Source organism: Meleagris gallopavo, chromosome 7 (genome assembly GCF_905368555.1).
Source record: "Meleagris gallopavo chromosome 7, MGAL_WU_HG_1.1, whole genome shotgun sequence".
Taxonomy (NCBI): Eukaryota; Metazoa; Chordata; class Aves; order Galliformes; family Phasianidae; genus Meleagris; species Meleagris gallopavo.
In genome coordinates, this window is record NC_139410.1 from 13,950,847 (window position 1) to 13,975,641 (window position 24,795).

General features: G+C 43.6%; 1 protein-coding gene across 3 annotated transcripts in view; it reads right to left on the reverse strand.

Annotated features, from left to right (window-relative positions):
* The window catches only part of UBE2E3 (ubiquitin conjugating enzyme E2 E3), a 55,943-nt gene extending 31,667 nt beyond the window's left edge, over positions 1-24,276 (reverse strand). For 2 of the 3 annotated variants that reach the window (XR_014884534.1, XM_085228664.1), the window contains exons 1-3: positions 24,141-24,276; positions 22,846-23,048; positions 20,635-20,685 (exon numbers count right to left, since the gene is read on the reverse strand). Coding sequence is in view for 2 of the 3 variants with exons in the window: in XM_085228664.1 (XP_085084790.1) it covers positions 20,635-20,685; positions 22,846-23,039 (245 nt within the window). In the remaining variant the exon portion in view is untranslated. The remainder of the gene's footprint in view (positions 1-20,634; positions 20,686-22,845; positions 23,049-24,140) is intronic. The other variant, XM_085228665.1, reaches the window with a different exon arrangement.
* Positions 24,277-24,795: the final 519 nt, after the last annotated feature.

The window sequence follows — 24,795 nt, forward strand, 5'->3', positions numbered from 1 at the left end:
AAGCATGTGTGACTATGTGGCACCGGGTCCTGCGGAGCCGCGGTCCCTAAGCCAGTGACCTCAACAAGGGTCCCAGTGAGGCAAGGGAGGGAGCAGAGACACGGCAGGAGCTGCAGCAGACCGCCTGTCCAGGAGCTCTACGTGCAGAAATAACTCTCACATGAGGCAGTCTCTCCTGAGCAATTACAGGTGGGATTTAGAAAGGAAGAAAGCAGAGACGAGCGCACTGAAAGATTTAAATATCTTTGAATTACTCTGTCGATGTACATTAGCGCTGGCTATTTTCACAGTAACACCCGGCTGTTAGGCTACTAAGCACCGCCATCTAGCGATGGGAATTGGAAAAAACCCTGCCCTGTCCTTTATTTGAAAGGCTCGTGCTTGCGGAAGGAAATTCATGTCAGTGAAGCCTCAATTTCAATAAATGTAAAATTTTCAGTACCTGCAAGCATTTTCAAATCTACTGTTTCAATTCAGCAAAAAGGTCTGCAATCATTTTATTTACCTTGGAGTAATTTGTGGAACTTCCAGCATCAGGAGCGAGCTGGGTACTCATATCAGAACTTAAACATGCATATCACATAGGCTTGAAATAATACAGGGATACAGAACAAAGCCCTGCAAGTTACCTTCCAGTTCAAGGGAACAGCTACAGATACTATTTGCACAATAAAATGATTTACCTAATTTTGGAAGATTGCTCTTGGCACGTGTCAATGTCCACTTGAAGAATTTAACCTCTGCTTTATTTACAATCTCAAGGGGAAAAAGCAAAAAAAATTAAAAAAAAAAAAATCCCTGTGCAGGTTTAAGCTCCCTGCTTTCTTTGTGAGGAGGAACAGCTCAGTCACCTGCTGCTGAGAGCTGCTGGCTGCAATTAGCTGCTGCTGGAAATCGCCAGCAGACACAACTTGAAGTTTAAATCAATTGGCTCTGCTTCCTCCTTACAAGAAAATTGGTGTTTCAGGGCTGCATTCCAGCATAATGGATCTGAGAAACCAAAGCCAATTTGACAGAAAGGGAAGTGTCCCTTTCATGGCCTGCTTTAGCCTTGAACATTGTACCTTCCTGGAGAGGAAGTCTCATTTCTTCAAAGCGGCTACCAAGCCACAGCCTGTATTGCACCCAAAGAGCCAGTGCTCAGCCCCAGTTATTTTCACCTTGCAACTGTAGAGAAGGGAGAGAGAGGGACAAGATGTGGAAAGTCAGAGACTGAGAATACAACTTCTTAACAAATCCTTTATATCTATACATGAGGAGGCTGCCTAAATTCTGTTTTGGCAGCACACACATTTGCCTACCTTATCAAATTTGGTGGCATGTACACAGTGAGAACTTCTGCCAAGCTACCTCTCAGCACCAACTTGATCTGTACATTTTAAGAGTTAGTTGATGATGTCTCTAGACTCCCAAAAAAGTACTGTGATTTAAAACGTGCAAAAAACTCACACATAAAATACACTCAATACAGCGCAGCAGAAGTGCCACCATCACTCACACCTGCACTGCCCCATATACCACAGGTGCTCTCCCGGGTGTCTTCTCATGCCATTTCCCTACTGAAGAGGATAGACAAAGGTGGGGATATATTAGCCAGAAAAAACATGCACACACACACTCACGTATATTATGCATACACACAATACCACTCTTTCCACAAAACAGCCTTAACATCGTTAACTCCAACGATGTTACTTTCCTTTATAAAGATGCATTTTAAAATCAGACATTTTCCAAAATGCTAGATGACTTTATCCAGATGGGATGTTTTCCCCTCTGATTAAGAAGAAAAAAATGTTGTCAATCTAATCCTGCCTACAGGCTATCTTTTCCTCTCCATTTTTAAAATGCCAACACTTACTACTTAATTATAAATCTGGAGTTCTGCACAAAAATGGAATCTTTCTTAAGCTCTCTTCTGCTCTGTTCTCCTCTGACCTAAAATTGTAAAGCTGTTTCCCTAGACTTTTATCATTTCTTTCTTGTTAAACAGACTGCCTTCTTACTGAACAAGCAGTAGAACAAATCCTGCTTTCTTCTTAAAGCAGCGGAAAAGTTTCTTCCAAAAATATCTACATAGTCAAGAATGTCAGCTAATGTACATTCATGACTTCCAAGGCTAAGGCAAAGGAATCTCACCCAGGAGTCATAATTTCCCAAGATGTTCTTTTGAGAAAGACTAAGCAGGAGATTAATAGTTCTGCAAATATGAGCATTGAAAGCTCTCTTGGATTCACACTTAGTGCACTTGGATCCTCCACTCAGGCACGGCGGGGCGCTTCACCCCTAACACAGTGGTGTCACACCACGTGCTCTACCTCCAGATGTGTCAGGCTGGGACACAGCTCTGGAGTCCAACTCTGCCATGAGCAATGTGAGCCATGAGTCTTTGCTGACTGGAAGCTGGTTGCTGAACCCAACGTGCTGTCGCAGCAGCTGCTTCCTTCCCTGCCTCTGGCACCACTCACTCAAAACCCAGGGCCGTTTCCACCCAGAGTATATCTGTTGGATGAGAAACACAACCCACAGGCTTTGCTACTCCACTGGGATCTCCACTGTATGTCTGTGCTCTTTTCCAAAGGGCAGAAGAAAGAGAATATTTGGCTTTAAAAATGCTTCTGAAACTACAAATGAAAAATTACGTGGAGAGTGTACAACATTAATTACTTCTCTCATGGGGACGGGATAGCATTTCTGCATCCCCATCTTTCCTTCTCTCGGTCCTGGAAATTCAGGAGATGATCTGAAGTACAAATGTTCATATTTGTAGGGAAAAAAAATGACCTACATGGCGTCCTCAGCAGATCATGTAAATAACAGGATGTAAACTCTCACAGAATTAGTTTACATTTGAAATATTTTCAAAATATTGTTTTAGCTGGGTATAATAGACCACCATAAGATGTGACACACAGCAAACACAGGGCTTCAATTAAACAGCTGGCAAACAGCCAGGGAGAGAGAAAGGCCCAGGCTGTCACTCGCTAGACAATATATACGGCTATTTTGGCAGCCAAAACCCAACGTGATAATTGAGCCATGACACATTAAAAAGGCACACGATTTTCAAGGAAAAAGTTCTTCAGCATTAGGCAGAGGGCATCTAGAGTGTGCTTACAGCAAAGCACTGTTTAGGATCACAAGTCAGCGGTGCAAAGCCAACCTCGTTTAACACACCTCACCACTAAAAGCAGCTATTCACAACCACATGCAAAAAGCAATGAGTCAAGCCCACTAAGAACAGTCAGTACTAGAAACGAGGAATTTGAAGAGTGTGGCATGATCTTGAAGTTAAAAATACAGAGAAAAACACGTCAAGAAAGATTTCATGCAGTAGCACTTCTGTCCCCAGAAATTACAGTACACTCCATTTGGCTTCCAACCAAGGGAAAAGGACTGATCTGTATAATTCAGTTTTTAAATAAAAATATATAGTAACATGTGAAGAGCAAATAATTCTTCATAATCATGTTTGCTGTCAAGAAAAATGACTCTTTTGTACAAGACATGAAGAACCTTGTATAAGACAGCAATAGCTGTTTGGAAGACAAAGTCTAGGAGCTTTTCTACTGTTTCACCACCATGTTTTATTGAATAACCTAAGGACAGGACAGTGAACAAAGTACCAGATGAAGATGTGGTTCTAAGCTAGCAGCCAGCAGCTTCATAGAGTGTCATGTGACAGCACTCCATCACATCAACATACAGCCACCAGCTGCATTTCCTTCCCTCGTAAAGGACTTGAAAGCCTGTACACGGTCAACACGCGCTCCATTCATTCACGAACCTCCCACAAATTTTACAATCTACCATTATGCTTATGTAAAAGAGAAGCTAAATTTAGGCTCTCTAATGGGAAAATCCCTACAAAGAGTTTACTTCTTAATCTTATTCTAAACATAGCCACATTAAAGATGTATGCAAATTAAGAAATAGAACGCACAGCTTCCCCAATCAAAAGCTGCCTCATATCAAGAAAACTTAAAATCTGTAAGGCTCTACTCACAGAGCCACTAACCGCAGCAGCATCACAAACAGGGTTGCACAGCTCTTCAGAGCACCAATAGCAAGGCAGAAGAAATGAATCCAAAAACACTAGCAAAACTTTTGGAAATGCACTGAGCATCAAAAAGCAAGGAAAATACAGAGACATTAAGAAGTGATACCTACAGTCTAACTTAATTTCTCCTTGTGCCAAACCAAAATATGAAGGTGATCTAAAACAAGCAGATTTCCCCTACATAAACAAGTTCCTTACCACCTCCAACGTCCAGCGCACTTCATAACTGACAACTAGAGCAAACTGCCATGGTCATACCAGGCCAAAATGAAGAATCAGCATCAATACTTCACGCTTAAACAGTACAACAAGAAACTGAATAATTACATAATCATCTCTAATGGTTGTGCTGCTAACTTCATTAAGTGCCAGTAAAGGAAATGAAAAAGCTGAAAGATGAGGTCAGAGCATGTACTTTTGGCTGCTTCCTCGGGAGACACATCAAATACGTTTTAATTCTGTCTGGGGAACAGCAGACTCCTGAGGGTACCCGTTATGCAGCACCAAAAAGAAAAATGGAACCACGGTATGGTTTGTCTACACCCCAAATGAAAAGGAGCATAAGGGACAGTTGCGAGATTAAACTATCTTGTGAAAGCAACTAATCTTCATCTGAAAATGTCATGTTATTGCAGTTGCAAGCATAACGGCACACTACAACAGCTAGTTACATTAAGAAATGTTGTTTTTGTTTGTTGCCCCTTGTACCGCAGCAGACATACACGTGTGTTATTCCACAGCCCTGCCAAGTGATGCCCCACGGCAGCTGACACTGGGCCAATTCATGCTCCCTTCAGAAAAGCACTTGCACTCATACACGCAACGGCTTTCCTGGAAAAGGTGAGGAAGGTGAGGTGTGCTTTCTCTGACTCAAGGCCACAGAGCAGAAAAGCTGTAATTAAAAATGTAGAAACAAGAGGAAGAGAAGTGAGCCCAAATGAATTAGTGTACCTCATACACCTGCCCTTCGACCAAATATCCTTTGAAATCTCAGTAAAAAGAAAACACCTCTTCACAGTATAAGTACACAGTTTATTTGTATGCATGCGCACATTCACACACACACGCAGAAGCTGCAGTGCCGTGTCCCTGCCCACGCTGCCCTGCTGGGATGGGGAGCTGTGTGCTGCAGCCCTGCCCTTAGTTACAGAGCAGGAAGCAGCTGTGTCCCAGCACTGTCTTCACAGGGAAGAAAGCTCTGATCTGCTGGCATTTAGCTATGTGGCAAGAAAAAGATTCAAAGCTTGCACCAGAAAACACACTTTGGACAGCCAGGATCCAAGGATCTAATGAGAAAGGACAAATGCTAGTGGAGAGAATGCATCAATTCAGGTTTTTAAAGGAGTTCTATAGCTGCCAGAAAAAATAAGTTTGCAAAGTGCAGAAATTACACTTTTCCATGGATCTTACATTCCACCCTGACTGTGAACAACAAGTTATGAAAAGAGCTCTCATGGAATTAAATGTCACCCCCAAAAGTAATTTTCATACAGATTAAAGCAAAGTATGATGGAAAACTGTTTTAGGACAAGAAACAAACATAAATAAATAAGTTGTGTTGCAGTAAGAGAACATTTGAGGACTGTGAATAAGACTGTGCCAAGCAAAGATGGAAAGATGGGAGTGACAGAGATGAACGCTACAAGTAGCAGGTGGCTTATCTCCACCTATCAGGGAATCCAGGCAGCATTTCTTGTCATGACTACCTTAACTCATTTCAACCTTGGGCCATGAGTAGTTGGCTGTAATTGCAGAAGAAACTTTGTCTAAAAGCATGGGAAATCACCGGTAAAAGTTGTTAAGCTTTTGCTGCGTACAGCACTAGCCATAAAAGGTGTGTCCCAGTGCAATGCAGAGCATGAATTCTCCCACCAAGTAGAGCAGATAACAACATTCTATGTGAAGTAAATCCTTTCTTTATTTATACCTCAACATGGTTTTCCGACGTTTACATTTATTCAACAAGCCAAAAAATTACTCTGACTTACTTTTCCTTTATATTTTACTTTTAGACAAACAGCAATGCTCTGAGCACCTGGACCATAATTAAATCTATAATTCATCCAGCAGCTTGAAGACTAACACACAAACAAATTAACTCTGCCTGTCAGAAGGATTAATAATACAGAAAAACTTACTGCAGACTCCCAAAATAAGAACAGAAAGATTTTACAGTAAAGCTGATGTCTTTCAAACTTCACTTAGGGAGATCTTTTTCCCCAAACACCTATTTTAATGACATTGCAGACTTAAGCACCAAAACTTCAGCACAAGGCTAGAAAAATCAGAGCAACTGTTAACAGACTGAGGCACACCACCAACTAGCACAGTCACATTGAGCCATGCTCCAAGCAGAGCATGCCGCTTTAAAAAAGCTCTTCACTGGCAAGAAGAGATGCCCCAGCTTGGCTCTGCAGCACACCTGGCCCTCCCAGTAAAACATTTGCTCCTATTCAAGGTTGAAGTCATTTGGGATCATTGTCGCAATATCAGACAGCACTCAAAATAGTGCAATTTTATACAGTCCACAACAGCACTAGGACTGAAGAGCACAGTGGTGTATTCCTCTGCCCTGTTATGCATACAGACTGAATACATTCCAGGGTTTGGCTTCTATCTAGCTGGCACTGCCATGGCTACATGCGTTAGTAGTGCCAGGAGGACTCACAGAGCTATATACTTGGTCAGCCTACTCTGTACCTAACAGAGATTTGGCATATGGAAAGCATAAGTAGCTCTAGCACAGCATCTCAGAGCCACCACTCTCCAAGCACACACCTCTAGTGACACCTACATCAAAATTAACCAGTACAGGTTCCTCCATTCTGCGATCAGTGGCCTATTTCAGAAAACAATCAGTAGAATTACTTTCAGAAACAACATTAACTATACTACATGGATTGCTCTCTATGTGATCCATTCTTCTTTCCTTTCCTTTCCCTTCAAACTTCAAAAGTCCATGGATCTTTCAGAGTGAACAAACCTGAAATGCTTCTGGACATGAACTGATCTGGGCCAAGACCTGGAGCAGTACAGTCTCCTCTGAGGATCTGCTCTTTTTCACAGTTTTTACGAAGCAGAAGACCGAAGTAGTATTTCCATTGGTGCACTAGTATTTTTTAAACAGCAGCCTTAGCTTCTTATACCCTGAAGCTAGCTGCTATCACTGAGGTGTGCAGGTGCTACCTACCCTGGAAAGCTTCCTGCCTGGCTGGAGGACTTGAAAGGGAAGGCCTGCAGCTTATCTCAGGCACAGGAAGAGGTCTGTTCACTGTCACTCCTGTCTGATTACTCCCATGTTGAAGAACAAAAAGAAAAGTGCAGGCCATAGCTGAGTCTGACAATTCAGATCAGAGATTCTATTAACACACTTCAAAGGTCTCAATCTGAACACAGGAGTGAAGAAACATCAGGCATTGCCAAACCTGTATGTAATGCTGCTATTCTGATAGAATTTCAAAACCAATTTTGTCTAACCACTACGTCAGAGGACACACTCGCTTGAGTGAAAAGTAGGCAGCAGGAGCGTAGAGCACAAGCATCGCACTGCCTGTTCCTCAGATTTCAACAAGGAGAAAGCACACAGAGCAACTCAGAGGAGATACAAATGGCTGAAGGAATCCCCAGAAGATGAGGAGCCTTGTTCTGCCTCTGCATGACACAGCCCTGCACTCAAGCTGCTTCCCCAGCAGCCCAGCCCAGAGCTCTGCACCGGGAGCAGCACTGACTCACAGCCACAGCAGCAGGCAGCCAGGGAGCCAGGGTCTTCATGCAGCCTCTGAGCTGGGTCCAAAGACCAAAGATTTTTCTGATTGTTATATACAGCTTAGGAATGTGCGAGGACAGGTGGATTTTGGCTTATGATATCATATCTAGGCTAGGAAAGATTCATCTGCCACAGTCTCCAGAAAAAAAAAAAAAAAAAAAAAAAAAAAACAAGCATACACACACAGAAAAATACCTTTTTTCTTCAGCATTTTAATACCTTCATTAAGAATCTACTACTGAGGGCAGCTTTACATAGTCAGGTTATGTACTGCCCCAGTGCTGTATCACGGTAGCACAGAAAAGCTCAAAGCGTCCTTCAGATGCTTCTTACAGCACCAGGTCCTCTTTCCACCTTCTTTAAAACACTGTGTAGAACGCAATGTCAGACCAAATTCTGCAAATCATTGTTTATGACATTTTAAGCAACACATAGAACAATCACACTAAAGACAAATGTGTAATTCGTTCACAATTCCTTCTACCCAGATGAGAATTATCAAACTGCAGGCCTATTCTTATAGTGCTTTGTTGCTTTACAAAAAGAAAATCAAGTGATAACAAAAAATTTATTCAATTAATACAATTCCCATTTCCACTTTCTCCACCTCTGCCCCCATTTTCACTAATTTTTAATAAGGCACACCCACTTTATGGGAACTTTGCCCAGCATGCCCTTTATATCTAGGGGAACCATGCAGTGCTCAGCCCCCAACAGTTGTTCAGTATCAACAACTGCTACCATTAGCTTGCCTGCTGGCTGATAAGAAATTATTTCATTTCTGCTATTCCCAAGACAAAAAAAAAAAAAAAAAAAAAAACAGCACAACACTACTCTGTACTCTTTATATGAAAAATAGTCAGTTGAAATACTTGGGGAAAAACAATATTCTTTCATAGTATTTGAAAAGCAATTGATTTCTCCACATATTGATCTATTTATGGTTAGGTGCTGTATATTATCAAATGAATTACTGCACTCTTATTGTCCTGCTTTTGTGATGTCCCTTTTACTTAGTAACTCTTTTCTTATTTAAGTAACTGAAGTTGCAGTGTGTTGGCTCGTGAAATTAAGTATGCCAACTGTGACTACAGCGTTCTGATACTTCATAGAAATAAACAAAAGCAAACCAAATTGGAAAAGGGGCAACAAGGTAGCTATTTCAACTATTCCTAACTATGGGCACCCCAGCACTCTGTGCTAGAAGAGCAAGCCCCGTGAAGCTCAGCACTACGTGACCATATAAAATCTGTATGGATCTTACTTTTCTACAAAGGATCTGCTCCAGGCAAGCAAACACATCTGCAGCCAGAGGCTGCTCTGCAAACAGGTCGCCACACGAAGATCACCCTCTCAGATGTGATTACTGTTTAATCATGCTTGTAGAACTTTAGTTGGTACACTATTTCCCTCTTTTGGCATAAGAAGTCTGTTTAATCAGTCAGACTATGCTTAATATGCAGGAGGTCGCATCGGGTAACTTAGATCATTTAAATTTGCTTCCATGGGAATACAGTGTTTGTTACAGCACTCATTACAAGTAGATGTTAGTCTCTTAAGAATTCTCCTTGCTTTTGCTTTATAGACTAGAAATTAGACTGAATCTCACTTTCTTCCCAAGATGCTGAAGTTCAAAACTGAACACAGAACTGTTTAGGTGGGCTTTGGTATAGCGAGTTTGGCTCAAAGGGCCCTTAGGTGCCTGTTGAGGGAGGTGCTACTATAGCTGGGATGCCGCACTATAGATCCTCACATCCCCACAGTTGGCCCAAATCCACCCCTGTTACCCGAGAAGAAGTTAGGCTGAGCACAATGTGTAACAACTGCACCACGGCACGCAATGCCAAACCACCATCCCCACACCAGGCCTGCAGTGCACTCAGTCTAGTCTGGTGCTGAGGCCCAAGGAGAATAAAAGCCAGCTAAAGCACGAGCCCAGCCTGGGCAGGCACTGCTCAGCAGCCAACTCCTTTGTTTGTTACCAGAGGTGCGTGTGCATGGGGAGGAATCTAGCTGCCCATTGTCTGCTACAAAAGCTGCTGCTTCTCAGCAAGAACCATCATCAGCTGAACAGATCTCCTATTGCGTAGTTATAATCCATTGTAATGCCTATTTTTTTCCCAAACTCACTCTGCACAAAACATTTACGAGCTAAATGCTTCACTTAAACTGAACACAAAAAATAGCTTTCTGCTGCTAGCTCTCCCTATGAGAGAAAAGAAAAACAAAATGTTTCTGTTTGCTGTTTGTTTTCCATTTGCCCCACAGATCTGACCTGCTGATGCTCTACTCACTTACCTGGTCTTCAGTGCTTTCTGTCTAGGCTTGAAATGCAAGCAATAACTTGAGTTAAAACCTAAACTGCTGGGCTGCAGCTCTAAGCTCAATGAACTACCATGCCATGACTGAGATCCCACTGCCTTCCGCAGCACCATGTGCTGCCAACCAACAAGTGTGGCAAGGGTGTGGAGCACAGCTACCTTTGCTCAAGCTATGCTAATCAAGTCAGGCCTCTTCTGCACTAAATGCACACCTTAATCTGCTTACTGATTCCCAGTCCCTCCACTGGAGCGACAGAGAAGGTTTCTGGCATGGGAAGAAATGACCTCCAAGACAATAGTGTTGTGGATCCTTGAGGCTGGCCTTTAGCTTTACTGTCTGCTCTTTGCCTTTCTTGGCTACTTTCCCAGTGTCTGCACCCTTCTGCATGCCTCAGAGAGGAACTACTGAAGTTTATAGCAGCATTAACTCATCAGCTGGAAACCTGCCAGGCTGCTTACAGTTTCACTACAATCTTCTGAGCCCTGACTCCTGAGGGTGCTTAGAGACACAATCCACTGCAAACTCTTGGTCATTTTTCTTGATCTATTCGTTATACACAGATGCATTAGGGCTTGCCTACCTACTGTTAATTGCTTAGAAGGGAAAAAAATGTCCCTTGCTCTTGTTTATCTGTGTTAGAGGTACTTATGTGCCTCTAACAAAGCCAAAGAATCCAAGCACACAGTACAAGGCATAACCAAAATTAAGATCTGCTGTACAACAGCACTGTTAGTTTCTCATAGGAGTAATACACCTTTGGAGAACGCACAACACATGCCTAATTGACTTCCAGTTATCAGCAGAATGCAACAACTTTGTGCAAGGAAAGCAGGATCGGGCCAAAAATAAAAATGAAGTGAAAAGAAAAAAAAAAAAAACAACCAAAACACAAAAAACACACAACAATGACTGCTTTTGTTTTTTAATTGACAACAGGACTAGAACCGTGTACTGCCAATGATCGTTGTTACTTCTGTTACTTGAAATGTTAGAACCTATATATTTTCACTGGGTGATTATACTAAAAAACCCTCATCATTAAAATAGAGTTTTTAAATAAGGGAAAAATCACTTCCTGAGGAGCCTTCCTTTAATCCTTTAATATAATTATTTGAATCTGGTAACACAGACTGCTTGGTGAAACTAGTCCTCAAGCGGTCACCTAGTCCACTTCCCGCTTCGACACAGGATCACTTATAGCCAACCAGCTCCTGACAGTAACTTGTTCTAACTTTCATTCTTAAAAACCTCTAGTGATACAGAACCACCATCTCCTTACACATACTGCTGTCTTTACAGCTCAGAACTCCGAACATCTATCCTAGATTTTCCTTATGGAAATTTAAGTTGCTCTCCATAACCACCTGACAGGACTAGCAGTAACTGTTGTATTTCCTTGGCAGAACTTTCTTCTAAATCCAAATATTATTCTTTCTTTCCTCTAATCTGTATTCTTTCCAGCTAACCTGTATCACTTTGCAGCATAGCACTTAGAACTGGATAAGGTACTCCAGCTGGCCTTCACTAGCGCTGTACTGAATGGGATGACTTTATATACCATGTCTCCAATGCTTTAATATATCCCCCTACTGTGACTGCTGTTCTATTTATTTCCGTTCTCTGGCCTTGTACTGTACATCCTTGGAAGGCATACAATGCCTTCCTGCTACACCTTTTCTGAAGAAGTACTCCTTACCCAGTGCTTTTGCCCATGGATTGTGAAAGCTCACTATGCCTAGGCGAAGGGCTGTTCCTTGCAGTTCTTATTACTAAATCACATGCGGTAGCACGTAATTTAAGGTCACTTTGAATTCGAAGTGATATGGGCAAATACGCTAGTTCTGTCCTCCAGTGTGCCTATAATCTTTTTGTTAACTTGCAATGTAATATTTATATGCTCTAGTCCTGTACCCAGGTCAATAATGAACGCATAGATTATCCCAGGTTGGAAGGGACCCATAAGGATCATTGAGTCCAACTCCCGGCTCCACACAGGTCTCACAAATTTCATTTGGCCAAACACGAAGTTGAGCTCACAATTCATTAAAGCACTGTATATTATATATTCAACTTTAACCATTGTCTAGACAATGAAGATCATAGAATCATTAAGGTCGGAAAAAACCATTAAGATCACCTAGTCCAAACTTCAATCCATTGCCACCATGCCCGCTCTACCATGTCCCTCAGTGGCACATTACACATTTTTTGGACATTTCCATCAATAACTAATTAATAATAATAATAATAGTAATCACAAATTACTGCAGGATGGTTTTCTACAGACCCTCTAAAAACTGTCCCAACCTGAAAGTGAGTTACTGCTAACTACAGATCTCAGTGGCATTTCATCAAGGCAATCTCTCCCCATTTGTTTCTGAAAGTGATGCTTACATCAGTCAAGTAAATCTGTATCTGAGTTCCTAAAAGATCCAGTTTTACAGTAAGCGCTATAAAATTAACAAGTGTTCCAACCACTGCTCTGAACTTTATAATAGTACAGGGCAATCTCTGCAGGAGTACACCATACAAAATTAATCCAAATTAACACAAGCAGGTTAGGACATGTTTATCACTTGTGGTTACTGGCTCAAAGCTGCACCAATTGAAAGCCACAGCATAGTCCTTGGCTAGTTTAATGGAATGGATGCTCCTGTCCTAAGTGCCAGCTGAATAACCTTGCTCTTGCCTACCTAGCCCTTAACTCAGAAGCAAGCTCAAGGTGTTTTTCAAGATGCCTGTGCTATTTGTTTCAGAATGTTCCACATACATGCAAATCCTAGTTACATGAGGTGCAGGAAACCTCCCCACATCAATTTTACATGAAACAGTCGACCCATTTTAAATAACAGGTTTAATATAATTTAGCTGATTATCTTCTATTTTCACTTTGTTAATTTGAGTTAAAATTAGGTATCCCAAGGCTACAAAAGTAAAGATCAAATCAAAGAAGTGTAACTGACACACACAGACAAACTGATCTGATAGGGAAGTGATCAGTGTGCTCGGACTGGCATATACTCTGCTCATTACAAACTAAATGACAGGTTGGCAGCGGTGAGCAACGCACAGTGTGAAAACATATATATGTTTATGGTGTATTTTAATTAGTTTTATGACAGAGTCTGAAAGGGGCTTTTTTCAGCTATACAAATGGATATTTGAAAACCACATTTGTCTTTCAGTCTAAGGACACATTGTGGTTTTTACAATTTTTACGCTGCAGTGGAAATGCTAAGTCATGGCTTGAAGCAGTGATTGAGCACCTGCTGGGAGGGCAGGGCCAACCCAGGGGAGCTCAGGTGCACTGAGTGACCGAAAGGGGTGAAGCCAGGATCCACCCCTTCCCAGACCTCATTTAAGGGTTGGCAGTGGAGGTAAGGGTATCTTGCTGGAGGTCCCTATGCACTTGAGGCCTTCTGAAGGTAAGCTGCTTCTTTCCTTTATTTCTGTGCCTATGACTGCTGCATTTGGGCAAATTTTCACTTGCTGCAGCCTAGGATCTTGCTGCTCTGCTGTTATTGCTGTGCTTTCAATTGTGTTACACATGCTTAAAGATCTGTTTAAACAGGCTGGTCAGTCTCGGGCTCTTCTATTGTTTCTAGACAAAAGTAGAAATAATGAGGGCTAGTCTTGTAAGACCAGTGGCTAAGTGAAAAGTGTTTGAACAACTTCTGTAACTCCAGAATAGACAGCCAAGATTTTTTTTCTTGTGTTTTTTTTGAGAGTATTGCTAATGAAAACTGGTGAAAGATTTATTAGACCTTTTAACTAACATACAGATGTTTAAGAGCGTGTATGACAGAGCTGTGAGCACTGCTTACACAAGGGCCCAAGCTGTAAATAGACCTAAGTTGAAGGTATAAGGACTCATTCCTATGAGTGGATATGCTGACTTTTATAGCAAAAACCTGTCTTAACTATTCCTCTCATATTACTTGTGTGAGAAATTCACTGGTTGGGGGAGGGGAAAAAGAAAAAAAACAAGTGAGGACCAAAAACCCACCCATGGTTTAGCACTTGAATGAGGTCAAAGCTAATATGGGCTGGAAAAAACCACAAACTCGAGGCAATTTGAGTTAGTGGATCTGTCATCCACTCTCAACTGAAAAGAGTAATTTAAATACTCTATTCTGGAGTTGAACAATCTTCCACTGTTGCATTTTTTTAATAAAAGCATGTTAAATAACAGCATGCCCCAGCAAAACTTTACACTTCAACATTTTACTAAAATGCCTTTCTACACTTATATCACCCCCACTCCTTAGTCAGCTTGACTGACTACTGGCAAACAAGGTGACAGCCATTCTGCACATCTAAAGATAGCAGAATAAGGTTGTTACTACAAATGGACTACAAAGCACAGACTTCTGATTGCTGTGTTAAATTATACTGCTCCTTGCAAGCCTGACTTAGACTAGATCCTTCTTGTAGGGAAGAGAATGGAAGAAACTGATCAGTAGAAATAACTCTATATATCTAAACTCTATATATCTAAATCAAGGTTATCATTAGATAAACATACCTTTAAATTATGGTGAGCCACTGATTTATGTTCTGAGACTAACAACAAAGGAACAGAGCTGGACAATACTAGAAAACAATACTTGAATAGCTTGAGAGCTACTTCAAACATGTTCTTGCAGGATTTCTGAACCCTCTTAATTGTGCTTTTGTAATTGCAACTGCAAAATTCTGTATAGGAAATGAAGTGTTAGAAATAATTGCGTGGGTTTGTGTTTTCAGAACCATTCTGCAAACCTCAGCTTTCTTTCCTTGTAGAATGGATTTATTATACTTGGTAGTGAGCAAGTGCCAGGGCAAGAAAAGTCAATAAAAAGTAAAATGTGACTGTTAGAAGGCACATTATCAAGTCAGGTTTGGGTGCTGTTGTGTTGTTTTTGTTTTAGTTTTGCTCATTCAACTTGAGCATGGGTACTTCTGCATGTATTCCTAATATATACCTACCTTAATCAACAGCTCCTTCAGTACTGAACTAACTACTGTTCACAGTTGTAGTTTCTACTGCAGAGGTGTAAACAAGCCAAACTTACTTTTTTTTTAAATAAAATTCAATGTTTAGCAATATGAAGGCATTTACCCAATAAGGAATGAACAGAATAAATGAAAACTGGGGAGATTGCCAATGAACAAAAAGTCAGAAACTTGATTGAAAAAATGCCCCAACAGTACATGTGAAGACTTGGGCACGCATTTGTGTTGCTGTATTTGACTGCTTTCAGGATATTCTTCCTCCTACTGATTTCTAAAAGGTAGTAAAATGAAGGCCTGTCTTTGACAAAGGAGAGATGGAAACTTATTACAGTTGAGAGACAAGGGAATGGATTGGCTTATTCATATCCTGGTGTGTTTGACAAAATGCTTCACGTGAACAATGCCTACTCTGAAGAGAGGGAGGAAAAATCCAGCAGAGTTCATTTGAGTCATCTATTTAAGCCATTTAAGCAAATGTGGATTTTTTTTTTCCCCGTGTGAGTAGCACTAGCAGATGAGCTTCCTTCACTTGCTGACTGGAGTCACCACCTCCAAAGCACAACTGGAGCACACCACAGCTGTGCAGTAACATCTTCAATAGGCATGACTGTTTGCAGAGTAAACATTTGCCTACAACCTTACTGTAGATAGAGAATGTTAACAAAAAGGACAGATTCTAGCAGCTTATCTGCAGCACCTTCCTCACTACCACATGGCTGTGGAAGGGTGCTACATCCAGAGCAACCTCTGCATGCGAAGGAGCCTGCACCACCAGCACAATCATTCACTGCTTCTCATTGCTTCAAGACAGCTCAATTGAAAGAGCTTAAATTGCTATTCTGAAGAATACCTGCACTATATTGCTTTAAATACATACTGCAGTGCTTCCTCACTGATGTTGTAATAACCACAGTAAGACAGTTACAAGCATCTGGATTCATGGGTCCATAACTAAACCAGAGAAAGCATCTGTCTGGGTTTTGCAGGCATTTTTCTTTGTCATACACCAGATTGTGGGGTTTAGTTGGCAAAACTGTACAGCACAGAATTGGCCCAACATGTAACTGTAACGAAAGGGACAAACAGTCCTCTGGAAGCACAAGAATCTTACACTAAAACAAAAACCTTGTGTTATCTTCTCATTGTGCTTAGTACGTGTACTTTGCAGTGTTATTTTAAAACCAGGAGTTTTAAAATGAGCCACTCATAAATTATCAATGTGCCTGCCAGCTTAGAAGAAGGCACAAACAGCAAAATCATCACTGCTACCTTCTGTAGCACAGCTCAAAAAGATCACATTAGTATCTATTAGTATACAAGATCTGATAATAGAGATAGTAATCTCCATTAAGAAAAATCTTCTCAGTGGCCTGATCAGGTTTAGGTTCAGATGCTCACTAGCAAGAGGACAAGACAGAGCAAGGGAGCCTTTGGGGTGATCCAAAGATCTCTCTCGATAAGAAATCCTATTTCCCAGCAGCATGAAGGAGAAAAGCTGCCTCTGACTGGGGCTATAAGGCATGTGGCTTTGTCTGGCCTTTATAAGCACTTGTTTTCAGATGTCTGATCTTTAATTTAAAAAAGAAAAGTGATTAAATCCAACTGACAGACTAGACCATAAAATGTTCCAATTCTCACACTTGCATGGGAAAGACATGCTATCTTATCTCACTCCTTTCTAAACCTCATGAATTAACATCTCAGTGGATATGCTCATTTCAGTGTTTGCTTTCATATTCTCCGAAGTTTACACCAAACTGAATTTGTTGGAAAGCTGAATGTAAACTATAAAGTACACTGGCAACAATGTTACTGTTTTTTTTTAAGTATTGGATTGAACTTCAAAACTTTCTCATCAAGTTGAACAACAATTAAATTTGGAGTAGAAAGGAGAAGGATCAAGGAGAGGTAATGAGATGCATCTTGTTGCTATTGTGGATTATCAGAGCATCCAGGAGTAACTAATAGAAACTGCTCTAAATCATGGTACCTCTGGGAGTGGCCTCCCTTGTGTCAGCCCTAAAAGCCAGGAAGCACCTGCAGAGTGGGAGCCCTGCTGTGCCCTGCAGCCTCCAAGGTGCCCAGGTCAGCACAGCAGCCTCAGATCTAACCTCAGCTCTGAACAGTTTCTCACCATGAACTGAGAACATACATTCCAGATATGTCAAACCTATTTAAGAGCATTTCTGCAGCACAGATTGCACATGCATTATGTGCAAAACCTTTTGCAGCATTTTTCTGAGAATGTACAACAGTGGGTTTTGGCATACTTCCGTACCTTGAAGCCTGTAAAAGCACTTGGCCATGGTTTGAAATTGAGCTGCCTAGGAGCAATAGGGCCAAGACCTTTTTAGCTGTGCTTTATGCTATTAAAAGCACAAAAGAAATTAAATACAGCACACTGCATCAAGTAGTAGAGCTTTGAGTTAAGCCAGCAAAAGCAAGAAAAAACAGGATTGGATACCTGTGTCCTCAGCCTACCTATCTGCCCTGGTGTTACAGCTGGACAGTAACTGACTGATTTCAAGCCCTTCTATGAGGTGGGAGTAAACACGAGGTGAAATCGGTACTTAATTTCTTTCCTGTTATCTTTAGCAGTTTAAGATCAAATCTAATTTCACTGTTTTTGATGCCCTGTCTTTTTTGGGAACCATACCGTAACACAAAAGGATGTAGGATATTAATGTACGTTGAAGTACACAGCTAACAGCATTAAGATTTTTTGGGGGATGGTATCCTCAAGGACGCAGTCTGTGTTGTATTTGTGAGTAGTAAACAATGAGTTTTCTAATATTTCATTGCTCAATTAACCAAACAGAATCATAAAGCATACAATAGAGATAAGCAAGCAAAAAAAAAACCCTGCTTTTTAGACATTTTTAATGTGCTTGCCATTCTGCTGCCCCAGTACCTAAAATAGAACTTAATGTGCAGCCCAGGCCTCCTCAGCACACCCAAGAATGGGGCTCTCATGGGGCTCAGGCATTTTTATAAAACAGCTGTTAGAAGTAATAGCTGTGAGTGTGGGAAACTTCACTGCTGAGGAAACCTACACATCTTTTGAGCGACAATCACAGCATAACCAGTTAGTGTTATTTTTAAGCTATTCAATCAACCTCAGGTCCTTCTGGTGGAAGTGTGTTAGGGAGCAGCTCGCTGGCAGGTGAGAAGCAGCAGCAGTACTTACCACAGCACAGGAGAGTGCATCCCATTAAATTAGCATACACTGTTTGCATGTGCATCATTGTAATTTTAAAAATGCTGGGTTTTCTTAGTTACTTACATAAGTGGGCAACCAGAAGGACTGTTATCTGAAAGCATGAGCTGCATTGCTGTGAACCCTGCAACTGGTAAGGGCCAGCTCTAGGACTGGGAGGGATGCAACCTGGCATGAAGAAATCTGTTTGGGAGATCTTAAGACACAAGCAGCTTGTCATTTTTAAGGTATACATGAACAGGTCCAAGTTCTGCAGGCTTTTAAATGCATTGTTGCTTCACATTTTATTTACTTTCACATATACAATAAATGTATTCAGTAACATAAGCAACATTCTGCTGCTTGTTGCACAATCAAGTGCAGGTGACTGTTGTATCAGTTTGTTGCCTAATCTGTGCTACTGTACCTTATATGAAAGCATGTTACAAGCCTTCTGCTTCAGCTGCATTTACCTCCCTGTGCCAGAAAGGCTCCTTCTGAAAAGGAACTTGCAGTGTTTCGGTAACCTTTTGGGCAATCAAACTCTGTTCAAACTGCTCATCCTGAACACACAGAATTTCTGTTAAAGATGTCAATGCCTCTTTCTAATTATTTTTGATACTTGCAGGAGGTAAAAATACAATCATCATACTGTTGCTTTTGATTAAAGGGTGAATTCCTCTACAAAAATGCCTATAGGAAAAGAAGCACTGACACTGTCAAAAATAATCATATTCTCCCTTGCACACTGTAGGAGAGAAGCCTGAATAATTTTAGAGACTTCAGGGGGTGGAGGTTCATAATTTTCAATGGCGTTCCTGGGTATCTGGTAGTACAGCTCACAAGGATTCACTGCAGTGCTCTTGTGCTAATACCAGAGGAGCATGCTTTCCCAAGGAGCTGAAGATCAGATGCTACTGGAGAGCACGAGGGGGGTGGTGGCTTCTCTTTGTGAAAGCCAGGCTGCAGCTTGCTGTACCTGAAACTGCTCCAGTGATATTTTCAGTGTTTATCTATAAGGCAAGGCATTAGCGTTTTATTTCCTTCAGAAACTCTCCTACTATGCACCATTTGGGGGGGTTTAAGCTTAGAATACACAACAAACATATTACTAAATCCCAGTAACAGGATAGCTATTAAACAGTTTACAAACTAAAATCAAAGCAGACCATTTTCTCTGTCTACAGAGCTTGCACCTGTGAAGAGGGAGAGCCATCAACCTCACAGGCAGACACATCAGACAGCCAGAGGCGATCCATAGCATTGCTCTCAAGGTGAGACACCTTTACCACAGATTCAATAAACACAGCTTGGTAAGTCCCTGCCTCTCCAGGCCTATTAAGATAATGAGAGCAACTCACATCTTACCGAATTCACAAGACCTGCACCAACCTTTCAAACTATTCCGAATGTCCAACAATTCTCACCCAGAATCAGAAAGCACTTCCAGCATTTTTTTTAATGTGTCCATTGCTTACTGTTACACATGAGCTGTTAATGTGAAGAAATCTTACAGTCAGAAAGAATGCCGAGATGCGTCAAATGAAACAACGTTATTCATGTGCTGTTTTAGTGCAAGTCTGATTGCTGGATGCTCACAGCTAATGAGAATTTTATGCATCTTTTAAACAAAAGTAAAACATGCTAAAGATTTAAAGAAATTAGCCAGCTATGTTACTATTTAACTTCCCAACAGATCAGTGTTCATGTTACCTTTCCTTTATTTAAGATTGTATCACTCAAGAGTTCCAAGCTTATAATTTCATTTTCTAAAAACCAACAGAAATGCTTCTCAGGCTGGGAACCTCCTTGAAAACATTCTTTACCAAGGGACTGCAGCTCTGACTGACAGGCACATGAATGTGGAGGCAACACTTCTTATCTAACTGTTAAGCAACACACTAAGAGAAAGCGTATAAAAATCGCATTCAGTTCTTTACTTTTGCTTCAGAACCAAGCAGTGACTCTAAACTGTCACTCAAAAGACAGTTCAACCTACATGCAAACATCACGTCGCAAGCTTCAGTGTATTTTGAAGTTCACATAATCAACGTTTCACAAAGGCAGTGACCAACTACATAAAACAAACTGCATACATTTCTCTATGTACATCAACCACTAATGACTACCCCTACAGCATGCAGACAAAATATCAAACGTTCCCTTTGCTTGTTCAACCCGCCGCACGCGATTGTTGTCTAATAGTCACCAGTTGTAAACACAAACTTTCCCATTTATTAGCCTGAGCACGTCAATCTCCTAGCACTGTCCACGATTTAAGAAGCTGTTACATACCTGCAGTTAGGAGGAGGGTCAAGAGTTATTTCAGCTAGCTCCTTCTGGATTCTGTTGGTGAAACGAGAACAGACACAAAGCATTTGAGATAGTCTATAGAATAAATCAGGGAATTACACTGCCCTCTACCACCATGCAGTTAAATGCAAGATTGGCTTTGCCTTCAGTAATGCTAACATGGCTGCTTCCTCTTTGTTCTCAGAGGTATAACCCAAATCCCACAGCTGAGAAACTTTGCAGCTTTTTTTCCTGCTCGATCCTGTGTATAAATAGAACACTCACAGCCGAGTTCGGTAGGAATCTCCCACAAGTACCCAGAACAGTAACTCTTTTTCATATCCGAGCACATCTTGCCGGAGAGATTTTCTTTTCAAGCTAATATGCAAATGAGCCGGGGGGAGGGGGGCCGTACAAGCACATTTGACAATGACTTTAAACCAGCGCTACAGAACTGTGATCGAGGCTGAAGAAGCGAGCCGTGCTGTCAGCAAATGTATTCTTTTGGCAGTATTCTCCCTCCTGCTTTGCAGGGTGTTTAAAAAGTAGGTTTGCAGATCTGCCTCGCTGCCTCTGACACTGGAATCATCTCTGTATCAACTTTGCTCCTCTCAACACCTTCTGCTGCCTTTCCTCCCCAGCCTTACAGTAGCTGTATTTACATGATAAAAAGTAACATAATAACCTGAAATTATCTGTGTTTAGCTTGACATTGTAACAACTGATCCCAAGATGTTACAGTCCAGAAAAGCAACATTGAAAACTTCGTGTTAATCTTACTATTTATCCATGTGCATAGGAGGCGTAACTTTTAAAGATTCAAGGCAATTTCCTCTTTAAAATGTCAAAACAACAACAAAAAAACCTGCACAAGAAAACCCAAGCGAGCAAGACCGCTTTTCCATGTGTACAGCAAGTGTTAGAGTATGAGCTAACAGCGACTGCCCTGCACCATTTCCATTAAGTCCAACCACACTACTGAACTACTGGAGATGTACGGAACTGGGCTCGCAATGATTAACCAAAATAAAGGTAAGAAGAGAAAACTCAGTTGTGAGCCTCTACGCGATGCACCTCGGGCACTTAAAAAACAAGAAACAAACAAACAAAAAAAAAAAACCCAAACCTTAGAATAAATTACAAAGTCCGCAGTGTTTCCAGAACTTTTCCTTCTGCAGCCAACTCCTATTCCAAAAGGCTTCTTTAACAAACTCAAAAGTCATCAGTCACCCTGTCACATTCTGCAGAAATTCTAAGACATTGCAAAATGTATTAACGGAGTTTAAGTAAAGTGCAAAATTACTAAAAACATTCCTCAAAGTTTGAGCTGCTGTATTTGGGCTGGATAAGCAAAACTCAAAGCTACTGTGGCTATTGCACAGTTCCTCTTGCTACGGCATATTTGTAAATGTTTGTAAAGAAAAGGAACTCCAGGGAAAAGCCTGAAAGTTGTGTTTCATCTCAGAAGGCAACTGGGATTGAGGGAATTAAAGTTTGCTTTATTTCACACAGCTGAACTTACAGAAAATAATTAGCACACATGTCTCGAGAGCTGGACTGCTGGTAACCTTGTGTGTAAATAAAAATGCAGTAGATAAAGCCAGACAAGGTTTCTTGAGATTTTGATACTTAGAGGCTACACCTGAAGAACCTTATGGTTGGAATCCACAGATCCTGTGAGAGAAGATTTGCCTGACTTTCTCCGGAAAGCACTGCAGGAAAGAACTGTGACTTTAAGGTGCAAGGGGCTCTACTGCAATCATAAGGCCTGCAGAAGCCACGGGGCTTGTGTGACTTCTGTAGTTAAAGAGCACTGCTTGTCATCACCCTGCAGCCTGCATTGAAATACACCAGGAAGATCCACCCTACACCAACAAGGGATGTAAACCTGTCTCAGCAAACCAGACACCTGAAGCTGACACTTTCTCGCTCATTTCTACAAATATGAGAGGCACACAGGTGCCCCCTGACTGGCCCGTGAGTTACCAAGTTCTCCAACAACTCCAAAGAAACACGGCCAGCCAGTGTATTACTGTCCCAGAGGACTTGGACTCGTGAAGGTCCTTCCCAGCAGACTTGCATGCTACAGAAGTTTGTACTGCACTATTTCTTATGTGGCTTTAAAGCAATCCCTCTGCCTTGGGAAGTGCAGTGCAACACTGTGAGTCCACACACCGTGCAAAACCGCTACAGGACGCTGGATGCCAGAAGTACCTTTTAGCACTAGTAGATAGCTTAGCAGTAGTTTTGCTGGAGAGTTTGGTGTTCTTCTTCTGTTGGGTGGCAGAGGGTTTCCTTTCCTCCTGCTCCTCAGGTTCAGGTGCCGGGGGATCCCTCTGGTCGGCGTCTGAGCTGCCGCTGCTGGTACTGGGGCTCTCATCGTCTGACCTCTGCCTGTCACTGGACATCGTGGGGAACTTGTAGGGAAGGAGGAGAAGAGGCAGTTACTACAGCACGCAGGTCACCCCTCGCCGTCCGGAGCTCTGAAGAACACTTTGGTTGGTGACAACTCTATTTCATGGAGAAACCCACCAGGATCCTCTTCTTTGTCTCATCCGCTGGGGCTGCAACTTGACAGCTACACCACAACGTTTACACTTTGGAAAACACCGGCATTTCCCATTTTTAAACCCACTTGCATTTTTGTCATGCTTCAAACAATATGCCAATTGTCGGCTTGGTTCTGAGGCACAGACAGATTGAGCAGGGCACTTAGGAAACGCGCATTAATAACTTATGACACATTGTAAATAACAGACCTCCCCGGGAATGTTTTTTAAGGAGTCACCGATACCCTGTAAATATTTACACTGGAACGGAGCGTTTTATTGGGTCCAAACGCCAGATCCCCCTCAACCCCTCTCTCGGAGGAGCTCCATTGCCAATGAGACTCGGGCTGCTCTCAGACCGAAGCGTACACTTGCTCTGTGCATTTAAAGGGCTGGGCGGTGGGGGGGAGGGGGAAAGAGAGAGAACGCGGATTGTTTTTTTTAAAGGAAAACCCCCGCGGAACCCGCAGAAGATGCGTCGGGAGCAACTCGGGAAGCGGCAGCCCCACTGCCCGCCGGCAGAGCCGCATTGGGCCCCCGCAGGGCCGCTGGGGGGGAGGCAGCCCGCCGCCGCCCGCACCTTCCGCGTCGCCCTCTCGCCCCCCCCCCCCGCTCCGACATGGTGGCGGCGGGGGGAGGGGGCTGCCCGGCGGCCGGGAGCCGCTGCGGGGCCGGGGGCGGCCGCGCTTTGTGGGGAGAGCCCGGCGCGGCGCGGCAGGCGGCGGCTCGGCTCGGCCGGCCCCGCTCGGCTCGGCTCGGCCCCGCTCGGCGCCGCGCGTGTGTGTGCACCAAGTGAGGCGTGAACTCGGCCGGCCCCGCGCCCCCGGCCGCCGGCAGGCAGCGAGCGCCGAAAACAAGAACAAAGCTCCTCGGCGGCCCCCCCGCTCCTCCCCGCCTCCCCCCACCGCGCTCGCCCAGCCGCCGCCGCCGCCGCAGCCGCCTCGCCCGCCTCTCGCTTACCTTCGCCGGCGTCCTGTCCCGCTGCTGGGTCGGAGGGGCGGGATGGCGGGGGGCCGGGCCGGGCCCGCGGCGCCCGAGGAGGGGACGGAGGCGGCCGGGGGGCTCTACGGCGGCGGCGGCGGCTCTGTGGCCGGGCGGTGTGGAACATTGAGAGCCGGAGCAGGGGGGGACGGGGGGAGGCGCGGTGCGGCCCCGCGGCCGGCGGGTGGCGCTGGCGGGCCCCGCTCTGCGGCGCGGGTTCCCGCGGCGGGCCGGGGGGCCGGGGCGGGGGGCGGCGGGCGCGCGCCGCCGGGGGCGGGGGAGAAGACGAGGGGAACGGGGACGGGGACAGGCGGCCCCCGCCCGCCGCCGCTCTGCCGACGGGGCTGCCGAGAGCGGGGGAGGGGAGGGGAGAGCAGAGGGGGCGCTCGCTCCCGCCTAGCGGCCAGCAGAGCGCGCCCCCCTCCGGGCTGGGGTGCGCGCAGGCGCTCTCCCGCCGCGGCCGAGGGCGCGCGTGCTCCGGGCCGGGCAAGGACAAAGCGGCGGCGCGCGCCGGGGGGAGCGGGCGGCCCTCGACGGCGGCGCGGCGTGGCGAGGCGCGATTCTGCCCGGCTCCCGCCCGCCTCCTGACCATGGGCACCGCCGCCGTCCTCAGCGGTCGGGTGCCCTCCACCGG